This window comes from Oncorhynchus keta, chromosome 4, assembly GCF_023373465.1.
Source record: "Oncorhynchus keta strain PuntledgeMale-10-30-2019 chromosome 4, Oket_V2, whole genome shotgun sequence".
NCBI classification, from domain to species: Eukaryota; Metazoa; Chordata; class Actinopteri; order Salmoniformes; family Salmonidae; genus Oncorhynchus; species Oncorhynchus keta.
Window position 1 is genome coordinate 56,929,755 of NC_068424.1, and position 17,473 is coordinate 56,947,227.

General features: G+C 42.4%; 1 protein-coding gene across 1 annotated transcript; it reads left to right on the top strand.

Annotated features, from left to right (window-relative positions):
• The first annotated feature begins 210 nt into the window (after positions 1-210).
• On the top strand, positions 211-15,181 carry gabra4 (gamma-aminobutyric acid type A receptor subunit alpha4). Its single transcript, XM_035766181.2, has 9 exons — positions 211-892; positions 1,126-1,244; positions 2,306-2,373; positions 2,521-2,741; positions 2,958-3,040; positions 4,706-4,849; positions 5,158-5,310; positions 9,019-9,275; positions 11,111-15,181. The coding sequence occupies exons 1-9, from the start codon at positions 807-809 to the stop codon at positions 11,645-11,647; spliced, it is 1,668 nt and encodes a 555-aa protein (XP_035622074.1). The 5' UTR covers positions 211-806; the 3' UTR covers positions 11,648-15,181.
• Positions 15,182-17,473: the final 2,292 nt, after the last annotated feature.

Genomic DNA, 17,473 nt, shown 5'->3' on the forward strand with positions numbered 1-17,473 from the left:
GAAATCTGTGAAGCAGCATGCGGCTTGTCCCAGTTCCTCTACTCTACCTGTGTGCGTGCGTGCGTGCGTGCACGTGTGTGTGATTGCATATTGCGACGAGACTGACCCATTTGAATCTAGAATGCAGTCTTCCACAAGCAACATGACTCCTTGAGTCTCATCAATTGCTTTAGATAAAGTGAAGTGATGGACTGATGCAGAACCTTTTGATTTTGCACTGAATATTTGACATACACACACGCACACACACACACAGTTATATTTGTTTTTTTTCTCAGCGTATATGGCATAGCATATGGTCCACTCTAAATGAAAAAGTTTAACAGCAATTTTGTCACCATAGCTTTGGGGCGAGGGTGTAACTACATACAAGCAGTCACATCCTGATTTGAAAGCTGTTGGTCTCACCACTGGATGTATTGCGCGGCAGACGCACAACACAATTTTGCCATACAAAATTTCAGCGCTGAACAGTGCACCGTGCACGTTTATTCTATTCATCTCTCAAGTCAAACGATGGTGTGAGACTGGGGGAGAGCATACATACTGGACTGGTGGATGGATGCCAACAACTGAGAGAAGAAGGTGTTTGGTTAAGTCATCGAGCGACAGCCTGAAAGGTGCGCGCGTTCAGATGCTCCGCTGGCACGGGCTTTTTTCCTTGGCAAGAGAGAGATAACGGGAGATGCTGCTGGAGTTGCTTTTGTGCCGTTCCGCTCTCTCTGTCTCTCTGGCTTTAATCGTTCCTTGGGACAAGACATTTACCTAAGGGAGATGTGAAGAGGCTTAAAGTATGGCATGCAACGATGGTTTCTGCCAAGAAGGAGATGGTGACTGCGATGTACCCCAGTTATATTTCGACTCTCTTCTACCTTTTCTGCCTGACTGCTTGGTGAGTTTCTAAAATACATGATCTGGGGGGGTGATTTTCTCCTGTTAGATTGGCGCGAGCTGCTCTGGTGCCGCTGTCCATGGTCCCGAAGACTCTAGGTGCTGAAATCCAAAAGTGCTCTAAATGTGTCATATGGTTGTGACTCCCAATTTTGTCATCCATAGTCTGGGCATCTGGGAAGCTGCTGTATTTCACGATAACAAACTATTTGTATTATGTGTGTCGTTTTTCAGTGTAAAGAGAATATCTGGAACGATAAAAAAGGATGAGAGAATATATCCCGAGAATTTTACACGCATTTTAGACCGACTACTGGACGGGTATGACAACAGACTGCGACCTGGATTTGGTGGTAGGTACCTATCTAAGCAGTGACAGTTTTCGGCTGTTGAATGAGTTTCTATGTGGCTCAGAGATGGTCGAAAATTATTATCACTATTGTGCCAATGCTATTGAATAGTTTAGATAGGGTATGAGGTTGCGATCAAAATTGCATTGCATTTTTCAACCAGAGCTATTCAATACTGTTTCAAGTGAAACATGTTGCTCTACTGAGTTACGAGCACTACCTCCCACAGACGTACAGCGACATTCCATGTTTCAAAAGCTGGTCATCATGAATTGAATTAACACTTTCTTATATTCACTGCTTTGACTCTTATGTGCGACTGAAAACGGTATGCTACCTTCAAATGTTTAAGCGAGTTTAGTTATGTAATCGCTGTGGAAAAAGCCGCTTAATGCACAATTTAAGTAGAAAGAGTGCAGATGTACTTTTCGTGTCTGTCAAATCCTCCACGAGCTCAAAGTATCAGACGCACGTTTAAAGACTATGCATTTAACGAGAAGTAACCTCTTTATCGTTCATTAGGCCTACAGCAATGACATCTGACATGCATGTCGTTGTGCTTGAAAATACCTTAAGCTCCGCTCTTCAACTCAACCCTAAAAAATATTCCAACTCAGGGCGCGTAAACTTCAGAACTCACCCTTCAAGTGTGCATAGCATAGGTTAGATACTGATCGGCTTGTCCCAGAGGTTTATGTTTTAAACCTATTTAGCTATTTTGCATTCCATTATATGCATGCTTAGAAACTGGTGCAGGTTGTTCGGTAGTCATAAACTATAGACTATTGCATACAGGGCATTGCCGGTTATTTGGGTTAGTCGTTTTGGCACACATCCACACAGCACTACCAACCCAACGTTTGGCCCATGTTAGGCTGTTTCTGGGGTTTCATGTTTTACATATTATTCCAGGCCTACAGGTGAATACAGGTCAAATGAGGGTTGATGCTTAAAGGGTGGACTAGCAAACCAGAACTACTAGTCTAAGGTCTATTGGGGCTGTAATGAGATATGCCTAGGATATTCTAGGGATTGTGAAGCTGATTCAATTGTTCTCTCAATAGGTCCAGTGACAGAGGTGAAAACAGACATTTATGTGACAAGTTTCGGGCCTGTCTCTGATGTTGAAATGGTATGTACCAAATCAAGAATTTGAAACAGATGAGTACCCGAAAATAAGTTTGACTGACCATGCACTTATCGTTTCATATAAGAATGAAGTCCCAAACATAACTGTTTATTTCTGACATTTGCCAATTTCTGTCTTTTGCTTCCTCAGGAGTACACCATGGACGTGTTCTTCAGACAGACATGGATGGACAGGAGGCTGAGGTATGAGGGGCCTATCGAGATCCTCCGCCTCAACAACATGATGGTCTCCAATGTGTGGACTCCAGACACCTTCTTCAGGAATGGCAAGAAGTCTGTGGCCCACAACATGACTGCCCCCAACAGGCTATTCCGCATTATGAAGAACGGCACCATTCTTTACACCATGAGGTAATACATTTGCCAAAATGCTTTACATACCCTGATGCTTACCCAGCATGCCAGTGTTACAATGCTAAGTGCTATTCAGCCTACCTACAGTATCCATCATAAAAGTAGGGCCCCACTGTATAGATATGATGCATGTTTGAGTTCTGTTTAGATGGGTCCCAACTCTCTCCAACTCCCATTGGTTCTCATATGTTTGGGTTTATGTGTCCCCAATAGGTTGACTATCAGTGCAGAGTGTCCCATGAAGCTGGTTGACTTCCCCATGGATGGACATGCATGCCCTCTCAAGTTTGGAAGCTGTAAGTATGATATGACAATGTACGTCTATTATAATACTGTATCAGGAGTGACTTGATGAAGTGGTTCTTAGTCCTTGTTCTGATGACATGCATACTTCGGAACACTGTGTATTTATTGACATACACCCCAAAGCAAATCCACTTGTACTGTTTCTTAGTAGATCTTAAACCTGACACTGTTTACGTGCTTACATGCTTTCATAGTAAACTCATTTGTCCTTTGTCTCAATTCATTTAGTATGCAATGTTTTTAAAAACCTATTTATACTTCAATGCACTAAATCTGTCCCAGTTCGTCACATAAATGGAGTTGACTAATTGGGTTAGAAAAATATACCATTCTATTGTAATACCATTACCATATTAATTGTCAAATTCTTCCAGCTTTGTCATATTTGAGGATTTCAGACATATTCCCAGAGTGAGAAGTAATTACTTTTCTGACTAAAATGCTAATAATACATTACATTCTTTTTGTACCAAAAACAGAACAAAGAAACCCAAAATCAGCACTTATTCATAATGAGAGGTCAGCAAAACAGTGACTTATCTCTGATGAAAGGATCTCTCCAATGAGCCTTCTTTCTTGTCAGAAAACAGAAGTGATTTAAGATAACATCTGCTGAGGGGAAAACTAAAGAAAGGAGGAGGAATGAAGGATGGTTTTCCCATGCACTTCCCAATCCTCCCCCAATCTGTTATCATCACTTGTGACATTGTAGAGGTAGAGGACAAAATAGATTCCTCTGTTATCATTCTGTCACATTACTCTTGGTTTAAGATAGTACCTTCCCATCCTCCCATCCTCCCATCCTGGCCCAGAGTCAGGGAAGTAGATGTTGGACCCGATGGTGTAAAGGTCAGAATCCCTCTCCTCGCCCCTGGTTAGCTCAGACCTATTCCGGTTCTCTCCAGAGCTGGTGTGTGTCGGAGCGCCTCGCAGCTTTCCGCTCCACAACATGCCCCAGCTGGCCCATTTTCCCGGCGCAGTTGGTGTCCTGCCGACTTCGAGTCCCCTGTGGGAAATGGCAAATGAGAACAACGTAAGGGGGCATGCGTAGCCGGAGACAGACCCTAACATAAACCCAAGCCTGTGTTCTCGTTTTTCTTTCAGCCCTGTCTTATAGGAACTCTCATGTCACATTTCACTGTTTTTGCAACATCTTTGCAACGTTGGATATGCAAAAACATTGTACCAAAGAGCTTGTGAGACCGGGTAGTTTGTTTAAAAGCCAACTCATTGCTATTGCTATTGTACTACTCATTTTCCATCAAATTGTGAGGAAAATATATCTGAAAATCCAGAGAGTGTACCATTTGAGGTAATCTTCAACATTTGCATGTATTAAGTCAGTGAGTGAAGTGCAGATCAAGTGGGGAAATCATGTGTGACTGGACTTTTCACCATCACGTCAATATGTCTCTTTCAAATGCATTGTGATCACCTGACTAAATGGGGGAGATAGAAACATTTCTCATGTTCACAGAGCTTAGAGTTATGAAGAGGATGTCACCGGCTTACAGTAGTCATTCTTTCATAAACTTAAACGTGACATTCTCTCTATCCTATAATTAATCCTCTCCTCTCTCTCTGTCTCACTCTACAATTTAGAATTGCCCCCCACTTGAGAGTTTAATCCAAATCTTTTCCTTCTCCACCCTCAGATGCATACCCTAAAACAGAGATGATCTATACCTGGACCAAAGGACCACAGTATTCAGTGGAGGTTCCCCCAGAATCCTCCAGCCTAGTGCAGTACGATCTCATTGGCCACACTGTCAGTAGTGAAGAGGTCAAGTCAATCACAGGTATGATGGGCTGGTGAAAAGCTACTTACCATTGGTTAGATATAGTAGATATCCCCAACTCTGATGATGGTGATGCCATTCTTTGTTAATAATCATTTACATTTCTTCATCAGTTCTTACTTCCGTTTGGAATGTTTTCTCTACAGTGGCTTTGTCCAAATAACTGTTTGACACCATGTACCTCAGAGAACAGAGAAGACACAATAAAAACCCCATGCTACCAGGAGTCCATTATTTCCTGTCCTCTTACTCATTGTCTCATGCCAGTCATGAACTAATCAACTGTGACATCTATGGCTATCCGCCAGGTGAATACGTGGTGATGACAGTGCACTTCCACTTGAAGCGGAAAATGGGCTACTTCATGATTCAGACGTATATCCCCTGCATCATGACAGTAATCCTCTCCCAAGTGTCCTTCTGGATAAATAAGGAATCGGTCCCGGCTCGAACAGTCTTCGGTAAGTATTACTCACAAATCCCGCCATTCTGTAGAATACGTCTGTTGAGAGGCTGAGAAGATGCAAATGTGAAGAGGGAAGTGCCTCTTCTGTGTCGTCTCTGTCTCCATTTTTTGTAGCTGTGTAGCCAGAGCATTCAACGTTCTGTCTTTAGCCTCTCACACATCTATTAAGGTCTACGCTTAATTAAATGTGTGTTATTTTTGTGTCTATTTTTGTTATCCATCAAATTGGCAGTTGCATTTGCCAATATGCCCAGTTGTACAGAAACAGAAGTGTTCAGTCCCCACTGTGGGTGGAGTCAGAAATGAAAGAGTACACCTTTAAGCTGGGAACCTTGTGCACCTTTCATGGAATTAGTGTACTTTACCAGATGTTCATCACATATCCTCTATGTCGGTTTGCCTGGTCTCCTATCAATTCCACACCACCTTTCCCTTCGTTGCGTAATCAGACTTTTACAAGTGCTCTGTGTAAATCTGCATTTCTGTATTGCATAATTGAGTATCCATTGTATTATAGTCTTCAGTCTTATTCTTTTTCATGCCCATTTAGTTTCCTGAACTGAAATGAACTTTAGCACTTAATTAACCTCTCCTGGATTTTTTTTGTGAGTTGTAGACATGGATAGAATTTTAGCTAGCTTGAGACTAGTACTTTTTAGACGGGACTAATAGAAAATGAGCCAAACTAGCCTGTCGGTTAGTACCATTTTTCTCTTTTGAAATATCCCATAGCACAGATTTTGGACACGGGCTAGTAAAAATTGCTGTCTACTAGCCTGGCTGGCCAGTGCCCAAAATCCTTAAATTCCATGCCTGGTTGTAGAGGATTAGCTGTGTAGGATAGGGTCCTTTTAGTATAGAAGAAATCTAGTGCACGTGGCTGAGTAATGTAAGGTCAGTGGTTTCTGAGGTGTACTGTTGTCCTCCTGCTAGCTTCTTCTATTTCTTCAATATTGATTGCTGGGATGTTGGTTATATGGGTGATTACTGGGGTGTTAGTTTTATGGATGATTGCTGGGGTGTTGGTTTTATGGATGATTGCTGGGGTGTTGGTTATGTGGGTGATTGCTGGGATGTTGGTTATATGGGTGATTACTGGGCTGTTGGTTTTATGGATGATTGCTGGGGTGTTGGTTTTATGGATGATTGCTGGGGTGTTGGTTTTATGGGTGATTGCTGGGGTGTTGTTTATATGGGTGATTACTGGGGTGTTGTTTATATGGATGATTACTGGGGTGTTGTTTATATGGATGATTGCTGGGGTGTTGTTTATATGGATGATTACTGGGGTGTTGTTTATATGGGTGATTGCTGGGGTGTTGTTTATATGGGTGATTGATGGTGTGTTAGTTATATGGGTGCTTGCTGGTGTGTTGGTTATGTGGGTGCTTGCTGGGGTGTTTGTTAAATGGGTGATTGCTGGTGTGTTGGTTATGTGGGTGATTGCTGGGGTGTTGTTTATATGGGTGCTTGCTGGTGTGTTGGTTATGTGGGTGATTGCAGGGGTATTGGTTATATGGATGATTACTGGGGTGTTTGTTATATGGGTGTCTATGAGGATGTGTGACTTTCATGGGCACCACTGTAAAATAATTGGAGGATATTTTTTTGGGGGAAAGTACTGTTTTGGCTGATCCAGTGGGGTTGGTAGTTGAAAATACAGTAGGTTTAATGTCATGAGAAGGTAATTGCTTTTTGCTCTTGCATGTGTTGATGGAAATGTAAATTTCTTTATGAGCACCCACTTTTGGCACTTTGTTACATGCTACTCCACATGATGTTGGTTACTGCATCTGTTTCATCTGTGGGCCTATTCATTTAGCCCGCTGACTTTCTTTCAGGGACACATATCGCTGACTCAATGGGTTCTACTCATATCTCAGCAGCTGTAGAGGCCAGTGTGTGTTATTCCACAGCCACATTGATTCACACAACGCCCCAATGCATCCCCTCAGTCCCCTCCCGTCTCAGTGGCAAGCTAATGAAACTGTCCAATATGTGACAGGAGGGTGTCGTGGGAACATAAATATTGTTGCATTGGCCAATCCCCCGGGCTTTGGGGCTGTTACAGTACTCTCTCGTCTCTCGCGTGTGTGTGGGAGTGTGCACTAACGTACAGGCTGACTGGCATTTTCTTCCCTTCTCTCCTCTTCCCACGATATAACGTTCCATTTTCTGACTCTGTGACTCCAAGCCTGGCACATATAATGGTTGTAGAGGAGGGAAAAAAGACATTGACTTGAGGGATGATTAGCAAAGCTCCCCCTGGAGGCTCAATGTGTTATTGTCTGGTGAATTTGACATTGACGTCATATAAAACTAGCCTGGTCTCAGATATGTTTGTCCAATCAATGTCTGGCATGACAAAGGCCATAGGGGTTGGCAAAACAGCACAATGAGATCTGGGACCAGGCTAATGAAACTGGCTCCGCCTTTTGAACATGCACTGGTCATGTTAACCATTCTGTTCCAATCCAAGCAACCTTCATTAAAGCAATGAGGTCCATTCTGTCCTAATCCAAGCAATTTTATAGCAATGAGACCCATTCTATCCTAATCCAAGCAATTTTATAGCAATGAGACCCATTCTGTCCTAATCCAAGCAATTTTATAGCAATGAGACCCATTCTGTCCTAATCCTAGCAATTTTATAGCAATGAGACCCATTCTGTCCTAATCCTAGCAATTTTATAGCAATGAGACCCATTCTGTGCTAATCCAAGCAACTCCAAAGCAATGCGTTCTAATCTTAACAATGTGTCACAAGATAAGGAATGAAAATGCATGTATTCCAATAGAAACAGGCATTATTCAAAAATTGGATTGTAATAGCTCATCTGATTAAAATCAGTCACACCTCATTAATCTGTATCAAGAACGATTGTGCCTCTGATCACGCAAATTAACCCAATGAAAGACACGAATATGAACTAATATCCTAATATTAAAGCTAATATCTACCTCTGCATATTTCGTCCTCGGAATCATACATTACAGAATCGTCCGGTGGTCGGCTGAGTTTAGACACATAATTATGCTGCGAGGCACGTCAGAGCAGGTGGCCTGGCGGTACATATTGTGTCATATCTCTAACATAAAGGTGATTTTCACTAAATCACATTTATAGCTATTTGCTAATAATCCCAAGGACATGTGACCTACAAGTTTATTGTAACTCCCCAGTTATTGTAATGGTATGATCCTTGGCGCAGGTCGGATTGGTTATTGTTTAAAAAGGAATTAGAGAGGCGGGAAAGTAGATATGCTACGGGGTCGCTAGGGCAATCTCATTAAGAGGGAACGCATTGGAAGCAAAGGTCAATAGGTCATCGACTGGAGTTTTACAGGTCATTCTAGTGTCACAAACATTCCGTTTCCTGTTTTTCATATTTAGCATTAAGGCTGTCATGCATTGCTTTGTGTGCTGAATTTTCTAAATCATTTTCATAGATTTTCTAAGAAGTTGTAGACCTGAACTAGCACACCTGATTCAATTAGTTATGTGATTGATGATTAGTTGATCAGTTGAATCAGGTGTGCTAGTTCAATACATTGAACAGCTGGGGGGTCCCTGAGGAAAGGTTTGAGTCATTCTGATATAGAGGATGGTTAGGCCTACTGTTTTAGTTGTATTAGTTTAGTGTGTTGATGTAACTTGTATTATTTTGACTACAGCCAAGGTTAAACTTTTTCTCATTTTCAGGCATCACCACAGTCTTGACCATGACCACGTTGAGCATCAGCGCGCGCCACTCCCTCCCCAAGGTCTCCTACGCCACAGCCATGGACTGGTTTATTGCCGTGTGTTTTGCCTTTGTCTTCTCCGCCCTCATCGAGTTCGCTGCCGTCAACTACTTTACCAACGCGGAGATGGAGAGACTGAAAAGGAAGCCGGCAAAATGCCCACCGGCCCCCCAAACAACCCCAGTGAAAGTGAAGGAAATGGAGGAAGTTCTGCAGGTGAGACTTAAGACTTATTTTCATTCTCTTTACCCTTCAGAGACTGCCGTGTGCACTCCCCTTGCTAATTTGTTTGCTAATCTCATCAAATGGAGATTCAATTCAAGTCTAAAATATCAGCGATATTGAAAGGCCATGTTTTTCAAACTTTCCGATTTGCTTTAAAGACTCTTTTGTGACAGATGAGAGTTAAAGAAGCGTTTACAATGACTGGCATTTCATGAATCACATGGTGATCACCCATTCAAAGAAATGCATTGGAAATGTCAGACAATACTATAACTGAAAGTTACTTTATCATTCATTGATAGTTTGAAGTATTTCGCCCCCCTCTTTCTCTGTACTGCTCTTTCTTTGTACCCCTCTTTCTCTCTCTCTCTCTCTCCATGATAGCATGAGCTAGAAGCATGATGACGATTCACTTCCTGAAGGCCTAATAAGAATAGTAAATGGTGAACACACATTAAGTTTGGCCTGTTTAGAGTACAGCTGTCTGCTTAGATCAATGCACGCCATTTGTAATCCAGCGCAGAGGCTTAGCAATATTATCCCTAAAAATTCTAAATATGCTCTGAATGTCCTACATGTGCTTGCTTTCTTGTGATTAAAAAGGACTCTCCAGCATTTTAAGATGCACGTGTTTTGAAGACATGCGTTATAGAATGGGTAACGTGTTAAATAGTAATAATAATAATTGACCTATAGTTGCAATGTGACGCAAACATGTTGTTGTTCAGCATTTTACAATCTGTTCTCTTGAAGGCATATGCATGCCTAAAGCGTGTGTAATGGGGTTTGACCAAACATGTTTTTATTGAATTCATTACTCCATACATGTGATCTGTCAAACACGGGCCTACTGTAGTAAGAACACAATCCTACATTTGAGGGCATTACATTGTGCGGTGTTACATTTCTTGCGTCACAGTCCAACTGTTGATTTGATGGCTGATTCCCACCAGAAAACAGCCATACATTCCCCCTGTGTGGCCAGGAGACTACTTAGTTTCTCTGTGGATCTCAAATCCTCGTGTGGAATAATCTCGCCTGAATGCAGTTTAGTGACAACGGCACATCAATGGATTAGCAGGTTGCCACGGCAACACAGCAGGGTCACGTGTGTATATAGGTTTCAGATGCCTCTTTTCCTAGAGAGCCGTGGCCACAGCCCCAGTGGGGAAATCTGCTCGGCATTAGGACCTGTGGCGTATATTGATGTGGCGCAGATTTTTCTAAGCCTTACCTTCCAGCCATAGTGTTGTCAAACTTAGCCTAGAATCCACAGTTCTCCGCCTCACATCTCTCAGACAGGAGACCATATGGTTAGCTGTTTACAAACATTCCATTGGGAGTCAGTGGGGGAATTATCACTGGTGAGGCTGTGGTTAGAGTGCAGCATCGCCCTCTACTGGGGTTGAAATACTATGATTGCTCTCAGGAGATGAGCTCTTTTGATGTTTTACTGTACTGCCAAACCACCCCATGGAACAGTGCTTGTGACATAAGTTTGTGTGAAATTACCGAAAGCCTACCCAAATAATGTTTTTGAGCTGGGTTACTCTACCATACAAACTAAAGTAAGCCAGTCATATTCAGGCCCATAGGCCAAGTTTAGAATGGGAGGTTTCTGGCTGTTTTATCCTGATAGTCCTCTCGCACGGAGAGGTCTATATAGTTCATATTTATCAGCACAATACCATTGTCATATTTTACCTTCACCACAAAGAATTAACTGAATGTCTAATTTCAGTCAAATGTCTCCTCTTCAAGGTGTGTGCTCTTGTTGTTGCACAGTTCACTGCAATATGGGTTTTTTGCTTATTTTTCCTCCACAGCATAACCCTGATACCAATGGGAACCTTCGCAAACGGATGAACTATATGTCCCAGCAAGACATCCAGAAAGCTGAGTCATACAGCATAGCAGCTACAGGGGTAACCAGGAGACAACCCCAGTCTGGCCAATCGTCTTCATCCACGGGGTCGACTGGGGACACCATCATCCTACCCCACTCCAGCCCCGGCCCTGCCAGCCAACCGAACACCTCCTTCACCACCCTGTCCGTCAAGAACACGCCCCCGGCTCCACCCACCACCCCGACAATACCAGCCAATCAGAGCCAGCCCACTGCTGACTCCTCCCTCCAGGACCTCCTAGGACCTAGACTGGAGCACATTCAACTGATGGGTAAAAATGAGCCCAAGCAGTCGCCATGCTCCCAGCCGACCACCACCGGTATGGGCGGGACGAGTAAAATCGATAAGTACGCTCGCATCCTGTTCCCAGTGTCCTTCGGAGCCTTCAACATGGTCTACTGGGTGGTTTACTTGTCCAAAGACACTATGGAGGCCAAATTTCGAGGCCAAATCTAGTTTCTAGCTCCTCTAGGGGTGATCTTGGGAATAATTTTCTACACACTGTATAGTGACGGGATAACAACAATGAGTTCTCTTGAATCCTATCAGAGATCTGGAGAAACGAAAGATGACATGACAAGGAAACCAAACATGCTGGACAAGAGCCTTAAATAATTACACCTAGGAATACTAATCTCAGAACATCTGTTTGTTTCATTTTCTAGAGGGCTTCTGAGAATGCACATGGTAACACAACCATTCCAAATATGCCTGAATCAAACAAATCACAACTAGGCCATACCCTGAGTGGCCATATCCAAAATGCAATACAGTAATTGTTTGATGGATTGGTTAGTTTTAATGTTAGTAAGTACGGGCACTGACGCAAAATACAGTAATTACTGTTCTTTGCGAAAACTGCTAATGGATCCCTCTAGTCTTAGCAGGCGTTGCTACAATGACAAAGGATTAGGAGTCACAATATCGCTGAGGGTGAGCCGGACACACTACAAGTCACAAGGTGTCAAGAAGAACAGAGATGTATTGACAAGCAGATTTGGGGTGTATTTTCTCCCTTACTGATAAACACCAGTAGATATCTGGGTATGTTGTCATTTGTTCTGGTATCAGATGTAGATCCATTTTGTCCACTCAAATCTACCAAGCCTGTACAGCGAACCTCGACCAAGCTTTGTTAATAAGCGTAGAATGAGGTTACCATACATGCTGATTGACTTTGCTCAGTACCCTACAAACAACATTTCCAGGGGATAAGGTTCCTCTAAGCCCTATTAGTTCAATATTCTGAGTACATTCCCTCCAACAACATTCTAGGGAGTCTTTGGTTGAATGTTCAACTATGAAATGATGTGTTTTTCTTTTACGTAGTCTGTTTCTGGAACAGTGTATTAATGTATTCATTAAACATGAAATAAGAATATTGATAACTCACAAAGGAATATATTGTAGGAATTTGGTGAAACCCTTTGTTTTGGAAACATTTCCTCTGAGTTCAGGGGTGTTAATTTCTTTGCATATGTGGGGGCCTGATTGAGGGTTTTCATGGGTCTTTCATGTACGGCACCTGTTATTGTCCATCATGATGTCAGAGGAAGGGTCATTCCCCATATCATAATTTGTTACATTGGTGTAGAATGCAACTATGAGACCATCAGAGATCACAAGTTATGTCGGTTAGGGACTTGAGAGATCGGGAGGAACGTGTATAGTGACTATGCAATTCTCTCTGGGCGTTTCCTAGTGCATTAGCCTTGAGTGCTGAGGGTCTTTAGGGTCCTATACCAACTTTGGATAGCTTTCCACTGATAAGGTACAAAGTTCCACATTTCTCAGTCCTAAATGTGCCATGTCCATGGCATCTATGCAACCTCTCTTATAGTAAAAGTATACTGCTGTCTCCCTGAGGACAGCTCCGCTCTCGTTATCAGCTGAGGTGATGTCATCTGCAGAGGCATGGTTAGTGACTTTCCTAATGCCTGGTTTCCTGCTAATGGCTATTATCACCCAGACAGGTCTTACATAGTTGGCCCCTCAGTCACTGTTGACATAATAGTGCATTAAGTTCCTGCAGATGGGGCTCAAAACAGAGAGGCTGACAGACAGCTCAATATGTCTGCCACAGCCTCATGTCTCCTTGATGCACTCGTGTGAAATTGATTCTGCACTCCCAACTACACACACACACAATCACACATCCACGTACAACACACACATTCTTTAAGGAACTTGTTCGCAACCAGTGGAATGGTGTGTTTTGATGCATTTTGTGTGTTCTTTTCCCCAGCTGTCCCCAGTATTTCTCTCAATAACACACCTTGCCTAGTGATTGATCAGGTGTCACGGGCAGTTCGCCTTGCTTGTTGAAATAATTTCAGGCTAGACTGCGGCCGGCTAATGAAAGTTCGGTCTTACCTAAAGAGCTCCTGGTTGCTGTGTGGGAGCAGTGAAACAAGTGTAGCGAGTCTAGTGTATATATGCAGAGAGCTCTTGCAGAGGATGTGGTTGACTGGTTACGTCTGATACAAAAGCATCCCCCTGGGTGTTCAGCCAGAGTACAGCAGAGGGGGAGGGAGGTCATTATGCAGGCCCAATAAAGGAACACATTGACATCACTTTTATTCGTACAGGCCCTCAGTATGTTTGGTCTACGTCTTGAATATCTAAATGAGACTGCTAAGAAGAAGACCTGCGGATATGATGTGTTAACTCACCGCAAACCCAGGCCTAATCTGTCCACCGCTTAAGCCCAATGGTTGAATAAATGTGGCCCCTAAAGATGTTCTCAGACATGGTCCTGAAGGTCAGTAGATCAATTGATGGAACATAAGCTAGTTATAAAAGCAATGTACTTTCAAGTCAATAATATGTGCGATTACTTTTCAGTGTAATTGTGTTTTACACAAAAGACTTGTGTGGTTCATTTCAGCTTGGAAATCACATTAGGCTTCCTCCACCAATTTGAACATGTCTGTCATACTGGACTCCGATGCTGAGCTTTGTCTTTGTTTTCTGTTTTAGGGATGATTTCACAGACCTAGATCAGACTATTCCTATCTACTGCCACTGGAAGATAATCAGATTTGTAATTGACTTAGCAATGTAAGTCTTTGTCTCTGAGAATAACTGGAGATATTTTTTTTTTCATTGTACAAGCAGTTATGTGAGCAAATATCCATAAATGCTCCTTGGACTGCCTCCAGAACCAAGCCCAGGCGAGGAGTGAAACTGCGAGAGGGATTGGGATGGCATACACGTAGGTGGAATAAAAAAGGCATTGTTACTTCTTTCCAAGGGGTTAACCCTTACACAAAATGGTGAACTCCTCCTGACTGTACATACTCACAACAATAACCGAATGTCTTTGTACAAAATACTGACGTTGTGTGTTTTGTAGTCAAGAGAATATTTACCATTGCAATTGGCTATGCAAGACGAACATGTTAAAATTGTGACATAGTGCAGGTGCCCATTCTGGGCCTTCTGAGAGGAAGTGACATCACTCTCAGCCAAATAAACAGAGTGCATAATGTCACATTGATGGGTCTGGTTTCTTGATCTTCTCTTTCTATAATGTTAAAGTAATTAATATGTTATGTGGTCAGTCATTAGGCTGTCATTTTCCCAGCCACATGTCTTCTCCCTATTTGGTAAAAAGGCTTACTGTGGTGCACAAAAGAAAATCTGTGAATCTCTTGGTATAAATGTTTAATGGCATCCATATTAGTACAACTTCAGTCATGGTCCTCAAACGCCACCCCTTGCTCAGGTAAAAAACATCAACCATCCAGTTCAGTTATCTCTGTTTTTGGACTTCCTAACCCTTATGGCTAAAATGTTAGTAACTGCATTGACACCCCTGGCCTTAATTTAATAATATATTGCCTGTAAATAACATGAACAGTTTGTTGGTGCTCGACTTGAGAGGTAATTTCACAAAGCAATTAAAGCATAATTAAGAAAAATGACTTCATAGATGGTTGGCTGAGGGCTTGTCATTGACAAGTGCCAGGCAATTAGCTGAGGGGCTCTGACTCGTGCTTGTTATAACCTGCTGCTGCAATCCCAATTTTACTCACACATCTCACTGGTTAGCATGTCACAGCAGTCAATGATGTGTAAGCAACACGACAACAACCCCGAACGGGAGTGAAATGAGAACATTTCTCAATTAGCGGAGTATTGTGTCTGAGTACAGTCTTGGCATTTATTTTCTTGACCCAGAACAGTTTTGACTGGTCATTTAGTCCATTTATTTTTTGGGGGGTTATGGTAAGACTGTTATACGTTTCATAATCAAGGGTTATATTTAATTTACTTTAAATGATTGGAATCCTACTTTGTTTCCTACCTTTGCCAATATCAACACACATCCTCCTCACTCCTCCCCAGGGTACATAAAAAGGCATATCATTTAGGTCAGTACACTAGTCTGTCCTGCTTTAAATATGTTTAGTGTTATGCCCCCTGCTGACATGTAATGATATTACACCACAAACTTAAAATAATGTGGGAGCGGTCATTATGAAGTCTTATCAAGATTTTATACAGTCAGAATTTTCTTGGTAATATGTCTTGCTGTCTAACCTAAAAAAGGAGAATTGTGCAATCTCTTAGAAAAATGTAAAGTTTCAGGTGAAATAGACAATAGAAACTCAGATGTATTTTGATAGTTTGTGACCCCTGAAGTGACTAGGGCAGGGGTCTCCAGTGGTGGAAAAAGTACCTTTTTATTTAAGTAAAGGATACATTTAAAAGAAAGTGACTCAAGTAAAAGTCACCCAGTAAAATACTACTAGAGTAAGTCAACACTGGGGCCCCACAAGGGTGCGTTCTGAGCCCTCTCCTGTACTCCCTGTTCACCCACGACTGCGTGGCCACGCACGCCTCCAACTCAATCATCAAGTTTGCGGACGACACAACAGTGGTAGGCTTGATTACCAACAATGACGAGACGGCCTACAGGGAGGAGGTGAGGGCCCTCGGAGTGTGGTGTCAGGAAAATAACCTCACACTCAACGTCAACAAACTAAGGAGATGATTGTGGACTTCAGGAAACAGCAGAGGGAACACCCCCCTATCCACATTGATGGGACAGTAGTAGAGAGGGTAGTAAGTTTTAAGTTCCTCGGCGTACACATCACAGACAAACTGAATTGGTCCACCCACACAGACAGCATCATGAAGAAGGCGCAGCAGCGCCTCTTCAACCTCAGGAGGCTGAAGAAATTTGGCTTGTCACCAAAAGCATTCACAAACTTCTACAGATGCACAATCGAGAGCATCCTGTCGGGCTGTATCACCGCCTGGTACGGCAACTGCTCCGCCCACAACCGTAAGGCTCTCCAGAGGATAGTGAGGTCTGCACAACGCATCACCGGGGCAAACTACCTGCCCTCCAGGACACCTACACCACCCAATGTCACAGGAAGGCCATAAAGATCATCAAGGACCACAACCACCGAGCCACTGCCTGTTCACCCCGCTATCATCCAGAAGGCGAGGTGAGTACAGGTGCATCAAAGCTGGGACCGAGAGACTGAAAAACAGCTTCTATCTCAAGGCCATCAGACTGTTAAACAGCCACCACTAACATTGAGTGGCTGCTGAACTCCAGCCACTTTAATAATGGGAATTGATGTAAAATGATGTAAAATATATCGCTAGCCACTTTAAACAATCCTACCTAATATAATGTTTACATACCCTACATTATTCATCTCATATGTATATGTATATACTGTACTCTATATCATCTACTGCATCTTTATGTAATACATGTATCACTAGCCACTTTAACTATGCCACTTTGTTTACATACTCATCTCATATGTATATACTGCACTCAATACCATCTACTGTATCTTGCCTATGCCGCTCTGTACCATCACTCACTCATATATCTTTATGTACATATTCTTATCCCCTTACACTTGTGTCTATAAGGTAGTAGTTTTGGAATTGTTAGCTCGATTACTTGTTGGTTATTACTGCATTGTCGGAACTAGAAGCACAAGCATTTCGCTACACTCGCATTAACATCTGCTAACCATGTGTATGTGACAAATAAAATTTGATTTGATTTATTTAAATGTACTTAAGTATCAAAAGTAAAAGTATAAATCATTTAAAATTACTTGTATTAAGCAAACCAGATGATTTTCTAGTTTTTATTTTATTTTACAGATAGCCAGGGGCACAGTTCAACACTCAGACACAATTTACAAACAAAGCATTTGTGTTAAGTGATTCTACCAGATCAGAAGCAGTAGGGACGACCAGGGATGTTCTCTTGATAAGTCAGTGAATTAGACAATATTCCTG

What these genes read in the sequence shown, in the direction of transcription:
- gabra4 (XM_035766181.2), top strand. Translation starts at nt 807, where the DNA reads ATGGTTTCTGCCAAGAAGGAGATGGTGACTGCGATGTACCCCAGTTAT. An exon ending in CTGTCTCTGATGTTGAAATG is followed by an intron (nt 2,374 to 2,520) that starts GTATGTACCAAA and finishes TTGCTTCCTCAG; the next exon opens with GAGTACACCATGGACGTGTT. An exon ending in CCCGGCTCGAACAGTCTTCG is followed by an intron (nt 5,311 to 9,018) that starts GTAAGTATTACT and finishes TCTCATTTTCAG; the next exon opens with GCATCACCACAGTCTTGACC.